At 61.4% G+C, this 17,927-nt stretch overlaps 1 protein-coding gene across 6 annotated transcripts; it reads right to left on the bottom strand.

Moving 5' to 3' along the window:
* Window positions 1-3,687: 3,687 nt before the first annotated feature.
* BSG (basigin (Ok blood group)) lies at window positions 3,688-15,233 on the bottom strand. Of its 6 annotated transcripts, none has more exons than XM_063620004.1 (9): window positions 15,003-15,155; window positions 9,432-9,779; window positions 7,871-8,027; window positions 7,071-7,153; window positions 6,755-6,891; window positions 5,684-5,954; window positions 4,882-4,906; window positions 4,597-4,699; window positions 3,688-3,994 (listed from the first exon to the last, which is right to left on the bottom strand). In XM_063620004.1, exons 1-8 carry the CDS (start codon window positions 15,067-15,069, stop codon window positions 4,636-4,638), a joined length of 1,152 nt encoding a protein of 383 aa, XP_063476074.1. In that variant the 5' UTR covers window positions 15,070-15,155; the 3' UTR covers window positions 3,688-3,994; window positions 4,597-4,635. The 6 variants fall into 6 exon arrangements, with proteins under 6 accessions (XP_063476074.1, XP_055103638.1, XP_055103635.1 ...); XM_055247663.2 differs by having other exon boundaries at window positions 4,632-4,699; XM_055247660.2 differs by having other exon boundaries at window positions 3,688-4,423; window positions 4,632-4,699; window positions 15,003-15,152.
* Window positions 15,234-17,927: the final 2,694 nt, after the last annotated feature.

Below are 17,927 nucleotides of genomic sequence, written 5' to 3'. Positions count from 1 at the left end.
AGACACCGTCCAGCAGAAGGTGGAGAGCATTGTCCAAACACTCGGGGTGGGGAGGGGGCGAGGTGCTGGGAGAAGGCCCGAAGGAGGGGGTGCGGCCCGGAAAGCTGCAGGAAGCTCTGGACAGGCAGCATAGCCTGTGCGAAGCCCTGAGGTGAGGTGAGACCACGCCTGCCTTGTGTAGGGAGCATGGAGACCCAGGGCCTGGCCCCTCGGTCAGTCACATCGGTCTGTGGCCTAAAACCACCCACGGCTCCCAGTGCCTTTGGAAGAAAGCCCGGGTCCCTCCAGCGGTTTGTACTCCTCCGCCCGTGTCTGGCCTTTGTGTGCCTGGGTCACTGGACCCCAAACTCCCAGACCCCTCCTTGCTGAACCTCCCCAGGCCCTGCCATCCCCTCCACAAGGTCTTCCCCACCTCCCCGCCCCCTGCAGCCTCTCTGGGCATTGTTTACCGGGTTTACCAACCTCGGACCTACATTTCCCGCTTAGTCAGGACAGGTCCAGGTTGCATGCCCAGAAAGCTTATACAATTTTGGGGCCTTTGGAGTGAAAAGCAGTTTAAGACCAGGAAGACAAAATCAGGCCAGGGCAGGCACTGAGCCCGCCTGGAAAATCTGCAGTTTGACTCGATAAATACTAAACGAGCCAGGCGGAGTGGTGTGTGTCGTCTGTGGTCTCAGGTTCTTGGGAGGCTGAGGTGGGAGGATCACTTGAGCCCAGGAGGTCGAGGTGGCAGCGAGCCCAGATCAACACCACTGCACACCAGCCTAGGTGACAGAATGAGACCCTTGTCTTGAAAGAAAAAAAAAAAAATAAAGAGATGAGCTGTGCATGGCAGGCCTGGGCCCACGTTTTCAGCTGAGGAAACAGAGGCTGAGGAAAGGGGGTGGCATCCCAGTCTCAGCCACACACGCAACCTCCATCTCTGCAGGAGCGCAGCCCTGAGGGCCCCTGCCCCAGGCCTCCATGTCTGCAGTGTCTGCAATGAGAGTGGGGGCCCCGTGCTGGCCTGGGATTCACACAAATTTCCTTCTCCCTGCTGAGCTGCCCTTGCCCCAGGAGCCTGGTGAAAAACAGGGGGAAGACCAAAGTCTTTCCGCACAGGCCAGTTCCATCTCAGCAGCTGCTTCTCACTCCTTCAGCTCTGCCCTCCACGGCGGGACCTTGGATGTGTCACTGCCCCCGCCCTGAGTCCCTAGAGTGGGACGTGCTGCTTAGAGCCACAGCCCAGAGTGGAGGGGATGGGGCAGGGGCTGGGACCCTTGCAGCCCGGCAGGCCCTGTCCTTGTGGACTCCCATTGGGGTGGGGGGTAAGAGGGAGGAGAGGCCAATTTGCCCAGGACAGGAATAGGCAGCCCAGCTGCGGGGCCGCGGTGGAGTCCAGCCCATGAATGAACTCTTGTTCCTCTGGCTGCCCCAACCCTACCCCTGTCCACTGGGAGCTGGGACTCCTGAGACCCCAAGGTTCCCAGGGGAGCCCTGAGGCCTTTTCCTGACACCTGACAAGGAGGATCTAATCTCATCTCATGACGTGGTGGTAGTGAATTCCCCATCTCACCTCTGGGGAAACCGAGGCAGGGCTTCAGCGAGTTGCCACCAAGAGCACCCAGGGACGGGGTGGACATCGGGCTGGGCATCCACCTCCGCACCCCACGCTGGGCACCCCCCGACGGGGCGTACACCACCTCCCCACCCCACGCTGGGCACCCCCCGATGGGGCGTACATCCACCTCCGCACCCCACGCTGGGCACCCACCGATGGGGCGTACATCCACCTCTGCACCTCCACGCTGGGCACCCACTGCTGCACCCAGTGACGCTGGACACCCAGGGATGGGGTGGACATCCACCTCCACACCCCACGCTGGGCACAGGGCTGCACACCCCAGTGACGGGGTGGACACCCACCACTTCGTACCCCAGTGCTCACTAGATGCTTGTTGGATGAACAAGGACACTAAATGCTGAGGGCAGGTGTACAAAGCTACATGCTGAGTGGTTATACTTTTGTGAATCAGGTTTACATTTCTGTGTGCAAAGAAAAAAGACGACGTTAGTGCCCAGGGGTGAGGGGCTGCTTTCTCAGGCAGACGACCCTGCACAGACCCAGGCCCCCCATCTGCCAGTCAGCAACCCAGGAAACCCGCCCGTCTCCCAAGGCTGCCCTGACCTGTAACTCCCACACCTCCCACCCGGTACAGAGCGTGAGGCATCCACAGGCACGGTGGGCCCACACCTGGGGCTCAGGGTGCAGCAGAAAGATGGACAGCGCCCAGGCAGGGAGGTGGGGGGGAAAATGAGCCAGGGGCCCACCTGGGCCGCATGCCTGGCGATGCCCCCAATGCGCCCCTTCCCCATCGTCCTGTTGGCAGCCTCCATCCCACTGGAACCTTCTGCCTGTTGTCCACGCACACCTTCCAGCTCCAAGTATACCACAGACGCCTAGTCAGCGTCCGAATGCAGACGTGGCATCCCTATTCACAGGTCACTGAGCACAGGTTCAGTGCGTGATGCCTGGGACTCTTCGGTCTCAGCCGAGGAGGAAGGGCTGTCAGACTGCCCGGGCAGAGGGGCTCCAGGACCTGCCACACGGGCCAGCCCCAGTCAGCATTGGGCGTGTGGCGCCGCCTGGTGGCAGCCAGCGGGGAGGGCCCAGCTGTGGAAATCAGCAGCACCCCCACTTGCCTGGCAGGGCGGTCGCTGCCAGGGACCCTGAGCCGGCCTCAGCTCCTCCGAGGCTGTGCGGCACCAGGCCTGGTAGCCAGCTCCGGATGTGGGCCCTGCAAGTCCACTGCTGGCCCAGGAGGATCAGCACCATGAACAGCTGCTGCCTGGGGCCCGTCAGTGTTTATTCAACTCCCCCTTTGTACAGCCCTGTGAGGCCAGAGGCCGTGAGCCCTTTCCTGGCTTCTGTGGCATTAAAACCCTGGATTTGTCCAACATGGAAACACACTGCCTTCCCATCTGATTCCTGGCTTCCCAGGGAACCCACCCAGGCTCCCTAAGCCCCACCCAACCTCTTTTGCTGACCTCCAACCTGAGACCCTCACTCAGACCAGCAGAAGGCCCAGTGCCGCACTCCGCCTGCAGGGCTCACACAGCTGCTGCAAACCTCCCTCCACACCCAGTTACTGGTCCTGCAACTCGCCACCTCCACGCTCTAAGCTCCTGGTCCCCCAAGCTCTCCAGCCCTGCAACCACGTCTGTTCCGTGTGCTGGATGGGCAGGGGCTGGGCATCCCTCAACCTCCAGGCACCAGCTTCACACACCCACTCTCCAGGAGCCGCCAGGACTGCCCCTGAACCTTGCCCAAGCAGCCCACGCAGGAGGGTGGGTACAGGCAGCCGTGGGGCAGGCAGCAGAAAGCCTCAGCCTTTGTCAGGGCCAAAACATGCCGAGGGGATTAATAGGCTCAGAGAAGGCTCAGGCCAGTGCCCACCCTCTTCTGTGTGGCTCTGAGGCACGGGGTCGGTCCCAGGCACCTTCCAAGTTCCCAGGCCGGCTGACAGCCTCAGGCCCTGTCCAGCCCATGCCCCCAGACCCCTAACACACACTGCGGTCTCAGCAGACCCATCCTCGCATAAGAAATCCCGGTACTGAGCGTACCACTGCTGTGGCCACCAGAGCCCGGGGTGCACCCGGGCGACCCAACCCCATCAGGCACAGACAAGAGCCAGGAGAGGGAGAGGGTGGGGGTAGGGGCGATCTTTATTGTGGCGGTGGGTGGGAGAGGGGTTCCCACGTGAGCCCTGGTGCTGTGGAGAGCCAGCCATCCTCCAGGGGTGAGCTGGGGAGGGCTTCTGCGGTTCTGGAGTCCCGGCGACGGCGCCAGTTCCCCAGCAAACCTCCTCCAGAGCTGCCCCCGGATGCACAGACGAGGAGGGGGCTTGGGAGTTACTTGAGGCCGTGACGGGGTCGCCCTCAGTGTGGGCAGGTGAGTCCTCTGTGGCCAAGGTCAGAGTCGTCCCTGAGGCTGAGTCAAACACAGACCTGTGGCCTTCATAAAATTAAAAATAAAAGCGCAAAAATGGCGCAACCAGACAGCATTGGCTTCAGACAGGCAGCATGCTGGGCCCCTCGTGTGACCTGTGACCTTCCACAAAGGGCAGGGACCTGGCACTGACTCCGGCCAGTGGAGAAGGCTGCGCCGCCCACCCCGCCATGACTCAGACCCAGAGGCAGAAAGCCACAGACGGGGCCGCGGCGCAGCAGCTCCCGAGCTCTGGTGAAACACTTCGGAAGGAAAAAACCTAAGGAACAGAATCCTGAATGGAGAAAACCCAACTTTTTTAAAAAAGAAGAAAGCGTATGATGGGAATCTACGGGGCGGGTTTTCTTTCAGAGGCGAGAACATGGAATCTTGCAAGCACTGGGAGTGGACTCCACGGAGGAGCAGACGCGGGAGCAGGGAGCGTCCTCGGACCACCTGGGGACAGGGAGGGGCGCTCAGACTGGACCCACCTCCCAGCGACCCACAGGTGGGACCCAGGAGCCCGCCGCACCTGGCTAGGAAGCGTTCCCGCCCGCCCACCGCACCTGGCTCAGGAGGCGTTCCCGCCCGCCCACTGCACCTGGCTCAGGAGTTCCCGCCCACCGCACCTGGCTCAGGAGGCGTTCCCGCCTGCCCACCGCACCTGGCTAGGAGGAGTTCCTCTGGCGGACGTTCTTGCCTTTGTCGTTCTGGTGCTGCCCACTGCTCTTCCTGGGGCACGAGGGGCCGGGTGAGAGGGTGTCCCCCACAAGTCACCCTCTCCAAGCCACCCCTGCCCCCCCCGTCCCCAGGACCCCTGAATACTGAAGCCCGGGGGCTCTGCCTTTGTGTTTTAAAGGCCCAGGGCAGCAGGCAGCTCCTTGGGACCCCCGACCCCTGCAGCTGTGACTTACAGGGGTGCAGAGCCGGCGTCGTCATCTGAAGGAGAGCCGCCACCATGAAAAAGAGGAGATGAGAGGACAGCCTGTCAGTGCTGGCCCCACTCAGGCCCCAAGCAGGAGCACCTGTGCTGCTAGCCCTGCCCTCAGTGACCCCCAGGGCTGGCTCGGGGCAGCTCAACAGCCCCGGCCACGTGCATCTTCTGAGTGGCGTGGGGAAAGGCAGCCCTCCCACCTGCAGCTGTGCTCCCCACGGTGAGCTGTCCCCACGGCCTCGTGGGCCTCACCCCTTCCCCACTGCTTTCCAGGAGCTGCCACCACAGGCCCCACACAGGCCTCGCCCCAGCACACGCAGCCCAAGGGGCAGAAGAGCCACGCAGGGGTGGCAGGCAGGGGCTGCCGGAGCCGAGCATGGCTGACTCAGGTTCCCGAGCCCGATCACGCAGAGGCCAGGACTTCCCGGTGCCACAGCCCTGGGCTCTTCACAGCTGCCACAAGGTCCGGCAGAGCAGCAAGGGCCGGCTTACCATGGAGGACACCGGCTTGCAGCCAAGTGAGGGGGAGGGAAGGGCCGGGTGAGGCTGTGGGGCGGAGCTGCCGCCGCCTCCTCCTCTTGGGGTCCCGCTGCCCACTGAGCTGCAGCTGCCCGGGGCCGGACCCTCCATCCCACACTTTCATTCAGGGTCCCATCAACTCCCTGCCTGGGGCTCCTTGGTTCCGAGCTTTGGATCAGTGGTGGGGCTGTCAGGGACGGACCAGGAGTGGCCCCAGGCCGCCCCAAGAGCAGGGCGTGTGGGCAGGAGGGCAGACGGCTCACCATCCAGGACGTCCTCAGGCTTCCGGCGCTTCTCATAGATGAAGATGATGGTGACCAGCACCAGCACCTCAGCCACGATGCCCAGGAAGGGCCAGAGGGCGGCCAGGTGGCTGCGCACACGGAGCGTGATGATGGCCTGGTTGGTGCCCTCGGAGCTGGTGCCGTTGCACCTGTACTGGCCGGGGTCGGCCTCCATGTTCAGGTTCTCAATGTGTAGCTCTGACCGGCCCTGCGAGGAACTCACGAAGAACCTGCTCTGGTTCCCAATGAGCTAGGGGGACCAAAGACAGGGGCTGAGCCTGTGACGCCCAGTCTAGGCCCCTCACCCAGTCCTGAGGGCTGAGCCTGTGACCCCCAGTCTAGGCCCCTCACCCAGTCCTGAGGGCTGAGCCTGTGACCCCCAGTCTAGGCCCCTCACCCAGTCCTGAGGGCTGAGTCCGGGACCCCCAGTCTAGGCCCCTCACCCAGTCCTGAGGGCTGAGCCTGTGACCCCCAGTCTAGGCCCCTCACCCAGTCCTGAGGGCTGAGCCTGTGACCCCCAGTCTAGGCCCCTCACCCAGTCCCCTGAGGGCTGAGCCTGTGACCCCCAGTCTAGGCCCCTCACCCAGTCCTGAGGGCTGAGCCTGTGACCCCCAGTCTAGGCCCCTCACCCAGTCCTGAGGGCTGAGCCTGTGACCCCCAGTCTAGGCCCCTCACCCAGTCCTGAGGGCTGAGTCCGGGACCCCCAGTCTAGGCCCCTCACCCAGTCCCCTGAGGGCTGAGCCTGTGACCCCCAGTCTAGGCCCCTCACCCAGTCCTGAGGGCTGAGCCTGTGACCCCCAGTCTAGGCCCCTCACCCAGTCCTGAGGGCTGAGCCTGTGACCCCCAGTCTAGGCCCCTCACCCAGTCCTGAGGGCTGAGCCTGTGACCCCCAGTCTAGGCCCCTCACCCAGTCCCCTGAGGGCTGAGCCTGTGACCCCCAGTCTAGGCCCCTCACCCAGTCCTGAGGGCTGAGTCCGGGACCCCCAGTCTAGGCCCCTCACCCAGTCCTGAGGGCTGAGTCCGGGACCCCCAGCCTCCTTGGCTTCTCACCTGGTCCCCAGACTCAGTGATCTTGTGCCAGACCCAGTCGGTGACGGGGGGCACAGACTCTGACTTGCAGGCCAGCACGGCCGTCTCCCCCTCGTTGATGTGTTCTGACGACTTCACAGCCTTCACTCTGGGAGGACCTGACAGGACGGTGAGAGAGAGGAGCCTGGAACCACAGGCCCGCCCCCACCTCTCCCGCAGAAGGGCTGTTCCCCTCCAGGGAGCAGGGGGCCAGGGCTCTGGGATGTGCCGGGTGCCTCAGGCCGACAGCTTCTCCCGACAGTCGGTGGTGCCCGGTACCCCTGGCTGCAGGACTCACCGTGGAGCTGGATGTCGGCCCTGCGTGTGGGCTCGGGGAGGAAGACGCAGGAGTACTCTCCCCAGCGGTCGTCCGAGTCCACCCTGCAACCACAGCAGGCGGGTGAGCCAGGTGCCGGCTCTGCAGGACGCCTCCAAGGACCCAGGGTTCTCCAGAGGCCCAACCACGGGACAGTGAAAAAGCAAAACTGTTCCAGTCAAGTCTGAACCTCCACAGAACTCCTGGTGTCCCCGTACGGCCCCAAGGACACAGCCAGGCTGGCAAGACCCCACAGGTGAGAGAACCAACAAACAGACCTCCTCTCCCTGACCAATGAACCCCACACCTCTGGGCCCTGCTCTGCACCCCACACCCTGTGACTATCTTCCCAGTCGGCCTGAAAACAAAAGGCTCTGTGCTCCGAGGGCCATCCCAGCCCCAGTTATGACAAAGCTCCGGCCATGACGGCGTCTGGGGTCCAAGCAGGACAGGCCTCAGTGTGGTGCCCTCTTGTGCCAGGAGCACAGAGCCTGGGAGGCCTGTACGCGTGCCCGGGACCTGGCAGTGTGGCGCCCTTTCGTGCCTGGGACCTAGCGAGGAGCAACAGGGACTCCTGTCAGGGCTGCTGGAACCACCTGGCTCACAAGGACGCCCCTCAGACCCTCCCTGGGGTTTCCCTCTGGGGGTCTGCGTGGAACTGGTCCCTGACTTCCGCCTGGATCAAGCCTGCCGACCAGTCTTTTGTTCTCACGGACCACAGGCCGTTGGCAAGAGAGCCGTGAGAAAGGGCAGGTGGTGGCATCGCGTGGTCAGGCACTCACTCGAAGTCCGTTTTCTGGTCGGGCAGCGTGTCCTCCTTCAGCACCACGTCCCCTTTCAGCCAGCGGTGCCCGGTGACCTCTGTGGCGCTGTCATTCAAGAAGCAGGTGAGGAGTGTCTTGGCGCCAGTGTTTTCTACAGAAGTGAAGACTGTGCCGGCTGCAAGGCCCGGCGAGACGCGGTCAGCAGAGTGGAGGAGCACGGCCCGCGCTGCCTGCCTGACTCCCGAACGCCAGGAATCTGCGGGTCCTCCCTGGGAAGCACTAGTTTTCATCCCAAAAATACACCGTGGCCCTTACACCCCGAGGACCAGAGGCCCAAGGGGAACTTCTGGCCATGCTTCCGGGAAGGGAACAGCCCCAGCGCCTGCTGAGAAGGCCCCTTCGGGAAGGCACCCTTCGCTGGCAGCTGGCGGGCCCTGGGCTAAGGCACTGGGAACCCAGAGGCCAGAGACACACGAGGCTGGGACCGGGGTGTGGGGACAGACAAGGCACCACCCACGTCCCTGAGTAGGGACCAGGGCATCGAGCTCTTGCAGCAGCCCCAGCACAAACCGGAAATTCCTTTCTAAAAACGTAGCCGGCCCGGCGCGGTGGTTCACGCCTGTAATCCCAGCCCAGCACTTTGGGAGGCCAAGGTGGGCGGATCACAAGGTCAAGAGTTTAAGACCAGCCTGGCGACCGGGCGCGGCGGCTCACACCTGTAACCCCAGCACTTTGGGAGGCCGAGGCGGGCGGATCACGAGGTCAGGAGATCGAGACCATCCTGGCTAACATGGTGAAACCCCGTCTCTACTAAAAATACAAAAAAATTAGCTGGGCATGTTGGCTCATGCCTGTAATCCCAGCTACTCAGGAGGCTGAGGCAGGAGAATCGCTTGAACCCAGGAGGTGGAAGTTGCAGTGAGCCAAGATCGCACCACCGCACTCCACCTGGGCACAGCAAGATTCCATCTCCAGGAAAAAAAAAAAAAAAACAGCCATAGCACCCCCTGGCCAAGGCACTCAGGCAGCCCCACATCCCCCGGGCCCAGGCTGACAGCACCCCAGCAGTGCTGGGAGCACCCCAGTTCTGCCAATCCCCAACCAGGCAAATCTCTTGGTTCTTGTTTAATTTACAACATTCCCGCTAGGAACTGAAATTTGAAAATCCCTTAGAACGAGACGCTGAGAAGGACACAGAAGGTTCTGAGACCTGCAAGCCTGTGCTGAGCTTGGAGGTCCCCCCAGGATTGCAGTATGGACGCTCAGGGAGGGAGCCGGGCAGGCGCCCGGGGAGCAGAAAGGAACGGCGGAACGGACGGCACAAGGGTCGAGGGGAGGACGAGGACCCACCTGCTGGAGGGCAGAGCCCTGCCCGCCCTGAGCCAGGTCGCCCAGCACTGGTGGTCAGGCGGCAAGCCCACCCCCTTCAGTCCGGGCCCCTGTCCAGGCGGTGGGCCCAACGGGGCACAGTGGGACGGAGAGCGGAGGAGGCGTCTGGGTTCTACTGAGCGGGAGCCGGGAGGCGAGCGGCACAGGAGGGAAACTGAGGGAGGCGGGGAGGGAGGTGCCCGCCACTCACGTTCCAGGACTAGCACGACTGCCTGGGCGCGGACCCACTTGACCGTGGGCGCCCGGGCCAGGTGGTTGCGGTCCGGGTCGTTGCTGGCCCGGCACTCATAAGTGCCCGTGTCCTCCTCCGCGAGCGTGTCGATGGAGATGGTGCTGGCCGCGTGCTGGTGGTAGGTGGCGTGGATGTGGACGCGGTCCAGCCGGGCGCCGTCCCAGAGCTGGGAGCAGGTGTCGTTGGGACCCTGCCCTTCAAACCACCACTGGATCTCGGGCACCGGGCTGCCCACGGCCTCGCAGTGTAGCTCCACACTGCCCCCTACCCACCTCTGCTGGGACAGTGGCGCCTGGACGAAGCCGGCTGCGGGGAGAGCGCGCGTGGGGCCTTGTTAGTGCAGCCCCTGGGGAAGGCCTCGCCCACAGGAGTCCCAGCCAGGGCTGGTGGAGAAGCCACTTCCTTTCAGCCTGTGGGAGAGTGATGGGGCCCGGCTGGAAAGAGCATGGCATGGGAAAGACCGTGGGGGCCACCGTGGGCGTCCTGTCCACTCCTACCTCACGGCAGCCACGGCGGCTTCTCAGGGCACAACTATGGGACCACACATGGTTTCAAAACACAAAACACATGAAACTGGGCAGAACAGCCAGGAGTCCTGAGCCCCGAGGGCTGCCCAGAGCTCACGTCCCAAGGGCAGCGTCCTCTGCCTTCGGCCCGATACCCTGACCCCAGAGACCCGGCTGAGCTGCTGAGAAAAACAAACCCCAAAGCCCAAAGGGGCAGGCGGCCTCTGTCCAGGAGCCCCTAGCCCGGCTCCGTTAGGACGGCCCGTGGGTGGAAAGCTCGTGTCCTCAGCAATCTCTGAGGGCGGCGACCCAGAGAGAGGTGGATTTGGGAAGCTGGGAACCAGGCAGGGCCTCAGGGCCTCTCACCTCTGGCCACACGCCTCCCCTTCCTTCGAAATGCAAGGGAAGGCCCCCCGAGCTGCCAAGGAGCACAGCAGAATCCACACAGAACCTCACACTGTGCCTAGCACCTGCCTGCCAAGAACAGCCCAGCCTGAGGGGAAGACCAAGGGGAGCGCCCCCTCCCCACAGCACCTTCTGAGGCCAGACTCCCCAGGCACCGCTACAACATACACGTATACAAGGACACACATCTGCAAACAAACACACACAACACGTACACACGTGCACACGCATGCTCACGGCTCTGAGGCTGCGTGGCAGTGCACAGGTTACAGCCCCCAAGGCCACAGGGACAGGGATGTTCACGTCTGGCCACCTCATGTGAGCTCTGGGCAGGCGCAGTTGACAGGTTTTGGCAGTGCCATTTTCTTTTTCTTCTTTTTTTTTTGAGACAGAGTCTCACTCTGTTGCACAGTGGCGCAATCTCAGCTCACTGCAACCTCTGCCTCCCGGGTTCAAGCGACTCTCCTGCCTCAGCCTCCCCAGTAGCTGGGATTACAGGTGCCTGCCACCGCACTCAGCTAATGTTTTGTATTTTTAGTAGAGACGGGGCTTCACCATTTTGGCCAGGCTGGTGTTGAACCCCTGACCTCGTGATCCACCCTGCTGGGCCTCCCAAAATGCTGCAATTACAGGCGTGAGCCACCGTGCCTGGCTGGCAGTGCCATTTTCACAAAGGGATCTCCTCCTGGTAACCTACATTTCTTGGGAGTTAAGATTTCCCAGACTGCAAAACTGGCAGCTACGTGCAGAGCTGGGCGAGGTGAGTCAGGGCAGGAAGCACAGCCAGAGGCGGCCCAGCTGGCAAGCTCCTTCCTGCCCCGCAGCAGCCCCTCTCCTCATCCTCCAGCCCTGCAGGAATGTGCTCCACATCCTCCTCACTCAGGGGTGCTAGGAGAGGCCGGCCCCTGAGTCGTCACATCCCACCTCCAGGCAGGGCAGGGCACACAGGGCAGAGAGGAGGACTAGGCGGGGCCCGAAGCCAAGCTGCCCCCACCCACCTTCCCGGGTGTCCCAGGCTCCCAGGTGCCATCTGCACCAGTCACGGTGCTCCCGCTGGGCCGCCACCTCAGCAGGCGGCATCACTCCCAAAGGGACCAAAAGGCCTTGGACAGAACAACCCTTGTGTCCCTCTGGATGCTGGTGATGCTGGTGTCTCTGTATTCACCTGTCACTGGGGTGGGCTCTGGAAGACAAAGCCTCCACAGAGGCTCCTCGGGGGCAATGCAGAGCCCCCCACCCCACGGGCCAGCCCATCTTGCCTGCCGCGCCAGGAACCTCCACCCACGAGCACCAGGAGGGGCAGCGCCTGACCCTCGGCCACAGCCCCAGAAAGGTTAGAATTCGATTCTGGCCATATGAGCCATAACCCATGTTCTCAAGTAAAGTCACCTTCATCTAAAAACAGCCACCGCCTCCTTGCCCAGGGCTCAGGGCCAGGCAGGCCACGTGGTACTTGTACACAAGCAGCCCCGCAGGATAAGGCTGCCCGCCCCCACCCGCCCTCCTCCCCACCCACCGCAGTGCTCAGACAGCAGCCAGCGAGAACAGAGAACAGCTCGGGGAAGCGGCCACCGGCACCTCCCCCACCCACCCCCACCAGCCACAGCCAGGCACTCCCACTCCTCTCATCTGAGGCTCAAGGGTGAAGCCCTCCACTCTCGGGACCCAGCCAGCACACCCCGGCCCTCCAGTTCCTGACAAGCCCACAGGAGACGTGGACGGCCAATCTTGGGCGCTCACTCCACCCGGCCATGCCCCACCAACCCGCAGACGCCCCTGAAGCAAGTTTCAGGAGAGGCAAACAGTCACGAACTCACAGAGCAAACAGCAGTGTCCACCCCACACAGAACAAGGCTGTGTTGCCCAGACCTTGTGGTCTTCACGAGTCAGTCCCCAGCAAAAGTGGGGTTTGTTAAAAGCACAGACACGCTCCACAGACGTGGACCCACTTCTCACCACACACACACACACACACACACACACACGCACAGACACACGGCTACAGGCTGCATGGCAGCGCTGCCAGCATTGCGGACTCCACTTGCTTCCCAGGCTGCATGCAGCTCTGGCCAGTAAGCCCCGGGCTAAGCTTTCTGCTGAGGAGAAACCCTTCTCAGTTTCCTGCACAAGAGGAACAAAATCTCGAACCGCCCTACCCGGCAGGGAGAGACCAAAGGTCTTTCACCCACTTGACTGTCCAAATTAGCTCAATGTGGGGACCTTGTGCTGTGCTGGAAACCCAGTCAAGCCTGGCTGGCCCCGGCCACCAAGGCTGTTTCCACAGGGCTGGGGCGGCGGCTTATCTTCCACATTCACCTCGCCCGTGGGCTCCTATCTGTCTCCCCAGAGAGCTGGCCGCAGTGCTGGGGCCAGGCCCTTGCCCAGGAGACATTCGATAAAGGGCCACTTTGGTTACCAGGAAGACGAAATCTCAGATGTGGGTCAGGAGTTAGCTGGCAAAGCCTCTGGAAGAAGCAGCCCCCTCCCCAGCCTCTGCCCAAGGCCCCCTACGGCTCAATGCCCAGGACAGAGGCTCGAAGCCCTTGCTCTTGACCCTTCAGGAGTCCAGACCCTCCAGCTCTGCACCTTGTTCCCAACACATCGGTCACTATAATTTTTTTTTTTTTTTTTTTTTGAGACGGAGTCTCGCTCTGTCGCCCAGGCTGGAGTGCAGTGGCGCAATCTCGGCTCACTGCAAGCTCCGCCTCCTGGGTTCACGCCATTCTCCTGCCTCAGCCTCTCCGAGTAGCTGGGACTACAGGCGCCCGCCACCACGCCCGGCTAATTTTTTTTTTTGTATTTTTAGTAGAGACGGGGTTTCACCGTGGTCTCGATCTCCTGACCTCGTGATCCGCCCGCCTCGGCCTCCCAAAGTGCTGGGATTACAAGCGTGAGCCACCGCGCCCGGCCTAATTTTTTGTATTTTTAGTAGAGACGGGGTTTCACCGTGTTAGCCGGGATGGTCTTGATCTCTTGACCTCGTGATCCGCCTGCCTCGGCCTCCCAAAGTGTTGGGATTACAGGCGTGAGCCATCGTGCCCGGCCTCTTTTTTTTTAGATAGTCTCCCTCTGTTACCCAGCAGTGCAGTGGCACGATATCGGCTCACTGCAACCTTCACCTCCCGGGTTCAAGCGATTCTCTTGCCTCAGTTTCCTGAGCGGCTGGAATTACAGGCGTGCGCCCACACGCCCAGCTAATTTTTGTATTTTTAATAGAGATGGGGTTTCACTGTGTTGGCCAGGCTGGTCTTGAACTCCTGACCTCAGGTGATCCACCCACCTCAGCCTCCCAAAGTGCTGGGATGACAGGTCTGAGCCACCACGCCCGGCCTCACTATAAATCTTTAACCCGGAACCAAATGGGGGTCTCAACAATGAAGAAATTTTCTATCAAGCAAGAAAGGCTGTCATGCTTTTCTCCCGGAAAAACACACCTCAATCCAGTTCCCAAATGCATTCTCCAAACCAGGCTTGCCCACCCTCAACGCACGGCCCTCCTAAGACAGCACTGGAAACCGAATGCCGGTCAGAGTCGGCTAAAAACGACTTTCTCACTATTTCCTGCGCTGCATCGGGTGGCCAATGCCCCTCACTGTGACCTTGGAACCTCGACTCCCCACAGGGCTCAGTTTCCTCGCCTGTAAATGAGGAGGGGCGTTCTGAGACCACCTCATTCTGTGTCCCGAAACCAGGCAGAATCAAAGGGAGATTCTGCCTTCCCTTCCACGCAGGGCCCCTTGAGGGAGCCTGCGAGGGCTTAAAAGTCTGGGAGAACACCCGGGGGCAGGTGCACACCCGAGGCAAGACGCCAGGGCTAAATCCCGTGAAGAACGGTAATCCCTTCCCGATCCGGAGGGCTGACCCACTCAGAGCCTCCATGTGCTCTTGGAGGACAAAAGCCCGTTTTCCAGAAGAGATGGCTACAGACAGCACGGGCCCTGGCGGGGGCCCCAGAGAGTCTCAGGGTAGGGTCTCTGACCCTAACACTCGCAGGCAGGGTGGACCTGTCTCCAGATTCCACCCCCAGTCCGCTTTCCCCAGGTCCTGCGGAGTCCAGCCCCAGCAGGACAGGTTGGGCAGGCACCAGCCCACCCCCTGACCCCTGGCTCCAGGCCAAAGGGGACGCTCACCCAGGCTTTGGGTCTCCCTTCTCCTGGCCGGTGGGACGGGCGGGCGGGCCACCTCCAACCGCCTTCACAGACGCCCTCACCCAGGGATCAGGCGAGATCCTCAACCTCCGCCGGGGAACCCCCAACCCCAGGCCACCGAAAAGCAAGACGCCCACCTCCCCTGACCAAGACCAGCCTGGCAAGGACCCCCTGGCTCCCGCCCCCAAGCAGAGGGCTTCACGCCTACACAGAGGCCGGGGAGCCCGGGCGAGCCTGGCAGGCAGCGCCGGGAGGGACCCCCAGTCCCCCCTCAAACCCTGGGACTTCACCCACAAGCTCCACGCTGGCGCGGGAAGTCCCCGGAGCCGGCCTTTCGCACCCCAGGCCGCCCCGCGCCGAGGCCCCAGGCTCCGGTTCCCGTCGGCTTCGGGTCCGCCCCGCGCCTCGGCCCGCGGCCTCCATTCCCGGCCCCTGCAGGACAGCACGCCCGCCCCCCACCCGCTCCTCACCAGCCCCGGAGACTCCGTGGGCGCCCAGCAGCGCGAATCCCAGCAGCACGAACAGCGCAGCCGCCATGATCTCTCCTCTTCCCCGGCCCCGCAGCCGCCACCGCCGCCGCCCGCAACCGCTATAAAAACAGGCGGAGGCGCGGACCGGGCGCGCGCACGCACGGCGTTGTCTCGGGGGCGGGGCGAGCGACGGCGCGGGGGACGCCGATCGCCCCGTCTGCGCACGCGCGCACACTCACGCACGTACGCGCCGGCTCCGGCAGGCTCACGCTACGGAAGCCGGGCGGCGGCACACGTGACCCGGCGTTGCTAGGAAACGGGAGTGGGGCCTGCGGGCACGCGGCTGGAGCCCGCGCATTTCTTCCTTTCTGCTTTCAAAGTTGGAATGAGCGTAGAGCGGTGCGCCCGAGGGGCTTGAAGCGTTGAAAGTGTTACCCAGATTTTATCTGAGTTAAACACGGGCCGGCTGCTGTGGCTCACGTCTGTAATCCCAGAGACTTGGGAGGCCGAGGCGGGAGGATCGCTTGAGCCCGGGAGCTCGAGACCAGACGCCGCAACATGACGAGACCCACATCTTTGCCTTTAAAAATGTATATATATAAGGCCGGGCGCGGTGGCTCACGCCTGTAATCCCAGCACTTTGGGAGGCCGAGGCGGGCGGATCACGAGGTCAGGAGATCGAGACCACGGTGAAACCCCGTCTCTACTAAAAATACAAAAAATTAGCCGGGCGTGGTGGCGGGCGCCTGTAGTCCCAGCTACTCGGAGAGGCTGAGGCAGGAGAATGGCGTGAACCCGGGAGGCGGAGCTTGCAGTGAGCCGAGATTGCGCCACTGCACTCCAGCCTGGGTGCCTGGGTGACAGAGCGAGACTCTGTCTCAAAAAAAAAAAAAATTTATTTATATATATAGATATATATATATGAACATTAATAAATTAGGTGGGAGGAAGCGACCTCCTCCGCCCAAATAAAAATACGTAAAGGGCACTTGAATCTGGATCTCAAAAAATGAATAATTTCTTAGTATAAACGTCCTGTGCCCCATTTGGTTGGGACAACTAAGTTCCTCTTCAGAAACTCAACTTCCAGGTCAAAAGTTGTAAATCAACCTTACCCCCTTCTTCCCCGCCCCCCTTCTTCTTTCCTCACAGGTGGCGCGTTTACCCTACTTTTAAAAAGTTTAAGTCTTGACCTCAGGTGATCCACCCACCTCTGCCTCCCAAAGTGCTGGGATTACAGGCGTGAGCCACCACGCCCAGCCAAGAAAGAGAACTCTTAACTGCTGGGGGCAAAGAAATAAAATACAAAGAAGAAATTTTACAGCTCCTAGGCCGGGCGTGGTGGCTCAGGCCTGTAATCCCAGCATTTTGGGAGGCTGAGGCAGGCGGATCACCTGAGATCGGGAGTTCCAGACCAGCCTGACCAACAGGGAGAAACCCCATCTCTACTAAAAATAGAAACTTAGCCAGGCGTGGTGGCAGGTGCCTGTAATCCCAGCTACTACGGAGGCTGAGGCAGGAGAATCGCTTGAACCTGAGAGGGGGAGGTTGCGGTGAGCCAAGATCGCGCCACTGCACTCCAGCCTGGGCAACAAGAGCGAAACTCCGTCTCAAAAAAAAAAAAAAAAGAAATTTTACAGCTCCAGGGCGCAGTGTGGGCCCCAAACACAGTAGCTGTTCTGCGTTGCAGGGCGCACAAAAGGCAGGAACACTGGAGGCCAAAGGAAACAGAAAGGCAGACGAGGAGGCAAAATGGGCAGTAATAAGGACACCACATGCGCAAGAGGAAGCCCTGGCTATGCCTCTCCTCCCACAGCCTCCCCTCCCAGAGGTCCCACGTTATTCTCCAAACAAGAAAGCTTAGTTTGCCCAAGAAACCGGAAAGTATATATTGAAAGAAGATCGGCCGGGTGCAGAGGCTCACGCCCATAATGCCAGCACTTTGGGAGGCTGAGGCGGGCGGATCACCTGAGGTCGGAAGTTCAAGACCAGCCTGACCAACATGGAGAAACCCCGTCTCTACTAAAAATACAAAATTAGCCGGGCGCGGTGGCGGGCGCCTGTAATCCCAGCTACTCGGGAGGCTGAGGCGGCAGAATTCCTTGAACCTGGGAGACGGAGGTTGCAGTGAGCCAAGATGACGCCATTGCACTCCAGCCTGGGCTAAAAGAGCGAAGCTCTGTCTCAGAAAAAAAAGAAAGCGCATCGTTACTTTGATCCTAGATAATACAGGCCCCGATGGGACCATCACAAAAGCCTGACCCGGGCCTTACCGACCTAGCAAATGAATCAGCCGTAAACTCTGGAATAGACGGCCCCTTGATGGCCTGATGTAAAGGTGGTTTGGAAAATGGAAGGGACTCATAACATCAATCTTTTTTTTGTTCTTTTCTTCATTTTTATTTTTTTTTTTTTTTTTTTTTTTGAGATGGAGTCTCGCTCTGTCACCCAGGCTGGAGTGCAATGGCGCAATCTCGGCTCACTGCAAGCTCCGCCTCCTGGGTTCACGCCATTCTCCTGCCTCAGCCTCTCCGAGTAGCTGGGACTACAGGCGCCCGCCACCACGCCCGGCTAATTTTTTGCATTTTTAGTAGAGACGGGGTTTCACCGTGGTCTGGATCTCCTGACCTCGTGATCCGCCCGCCTCGGCCTCCCAAAGTGCTGGGATTACAAGCGTGAGCCACCGCGCCCGGTCATTTTTATTTGTTTTGAGACAGAGTCTCGTTCTGTCGCCCAGGCTGGAGTGCAGTGGCGCAATCTCGGCTCACTGCAACCTCTGCCTCCCGGGTTCAAGCGATTCTCCCGCCTCAGCCTCCCAAGTGGGTGGGATTTCAGGCGCCCGCCACCACGCCCGGCTAATTTTTTTGGTATTTTTAGTAGACGGGGTTTCACCATGTTGGCCAGGCTGGTCGCAAACTCCTGACC

This window comes from Symphalangus syndactylus, chromosome 17, assembly GCF_028878055.3.
Source record: "Symphalangus syndactylus isolate Jambi chromosome 17, NHGRI_mSymSyn1-v2.1_pri, whole genome shotgun sequence".
Lineage (NCBI taxonomy): Eukaryota > Metazoa > Chordata > Mammalia > Primates > Hylobatidae > Symphalangus > Symphalangus syndactylus.
This window is presented reverse-complemented; position numbering and strand designations above follow the sequence as displayed.

Excerpts from the sequence above, each read along its gene's own strand:
- BSG (XM_063620004.1), bottom strand. The coding sequence starts at position 15,069 with ATGGCGGCTGCGCTGTTCGTGCTGCTGGGATTCGCGCTGCTGGGCGCC. Across the intron at positions 9,780-15,002 it reads CCACGGAGTCTCCGGGGCTG|CCGGCTTCGTCCAGGCGCCA; the intron begins GTGAGGAGCGGG and ends CTCTCCCCGCAG. Across the intron at positions 8,028-9,431 it reads AGTCGTGCTAGTCCTGGAAC|CCGGCACAGTCTTCACTTCT; the intron begins GTGAGTGGCGGG and ends CGGGCCTTGCAG.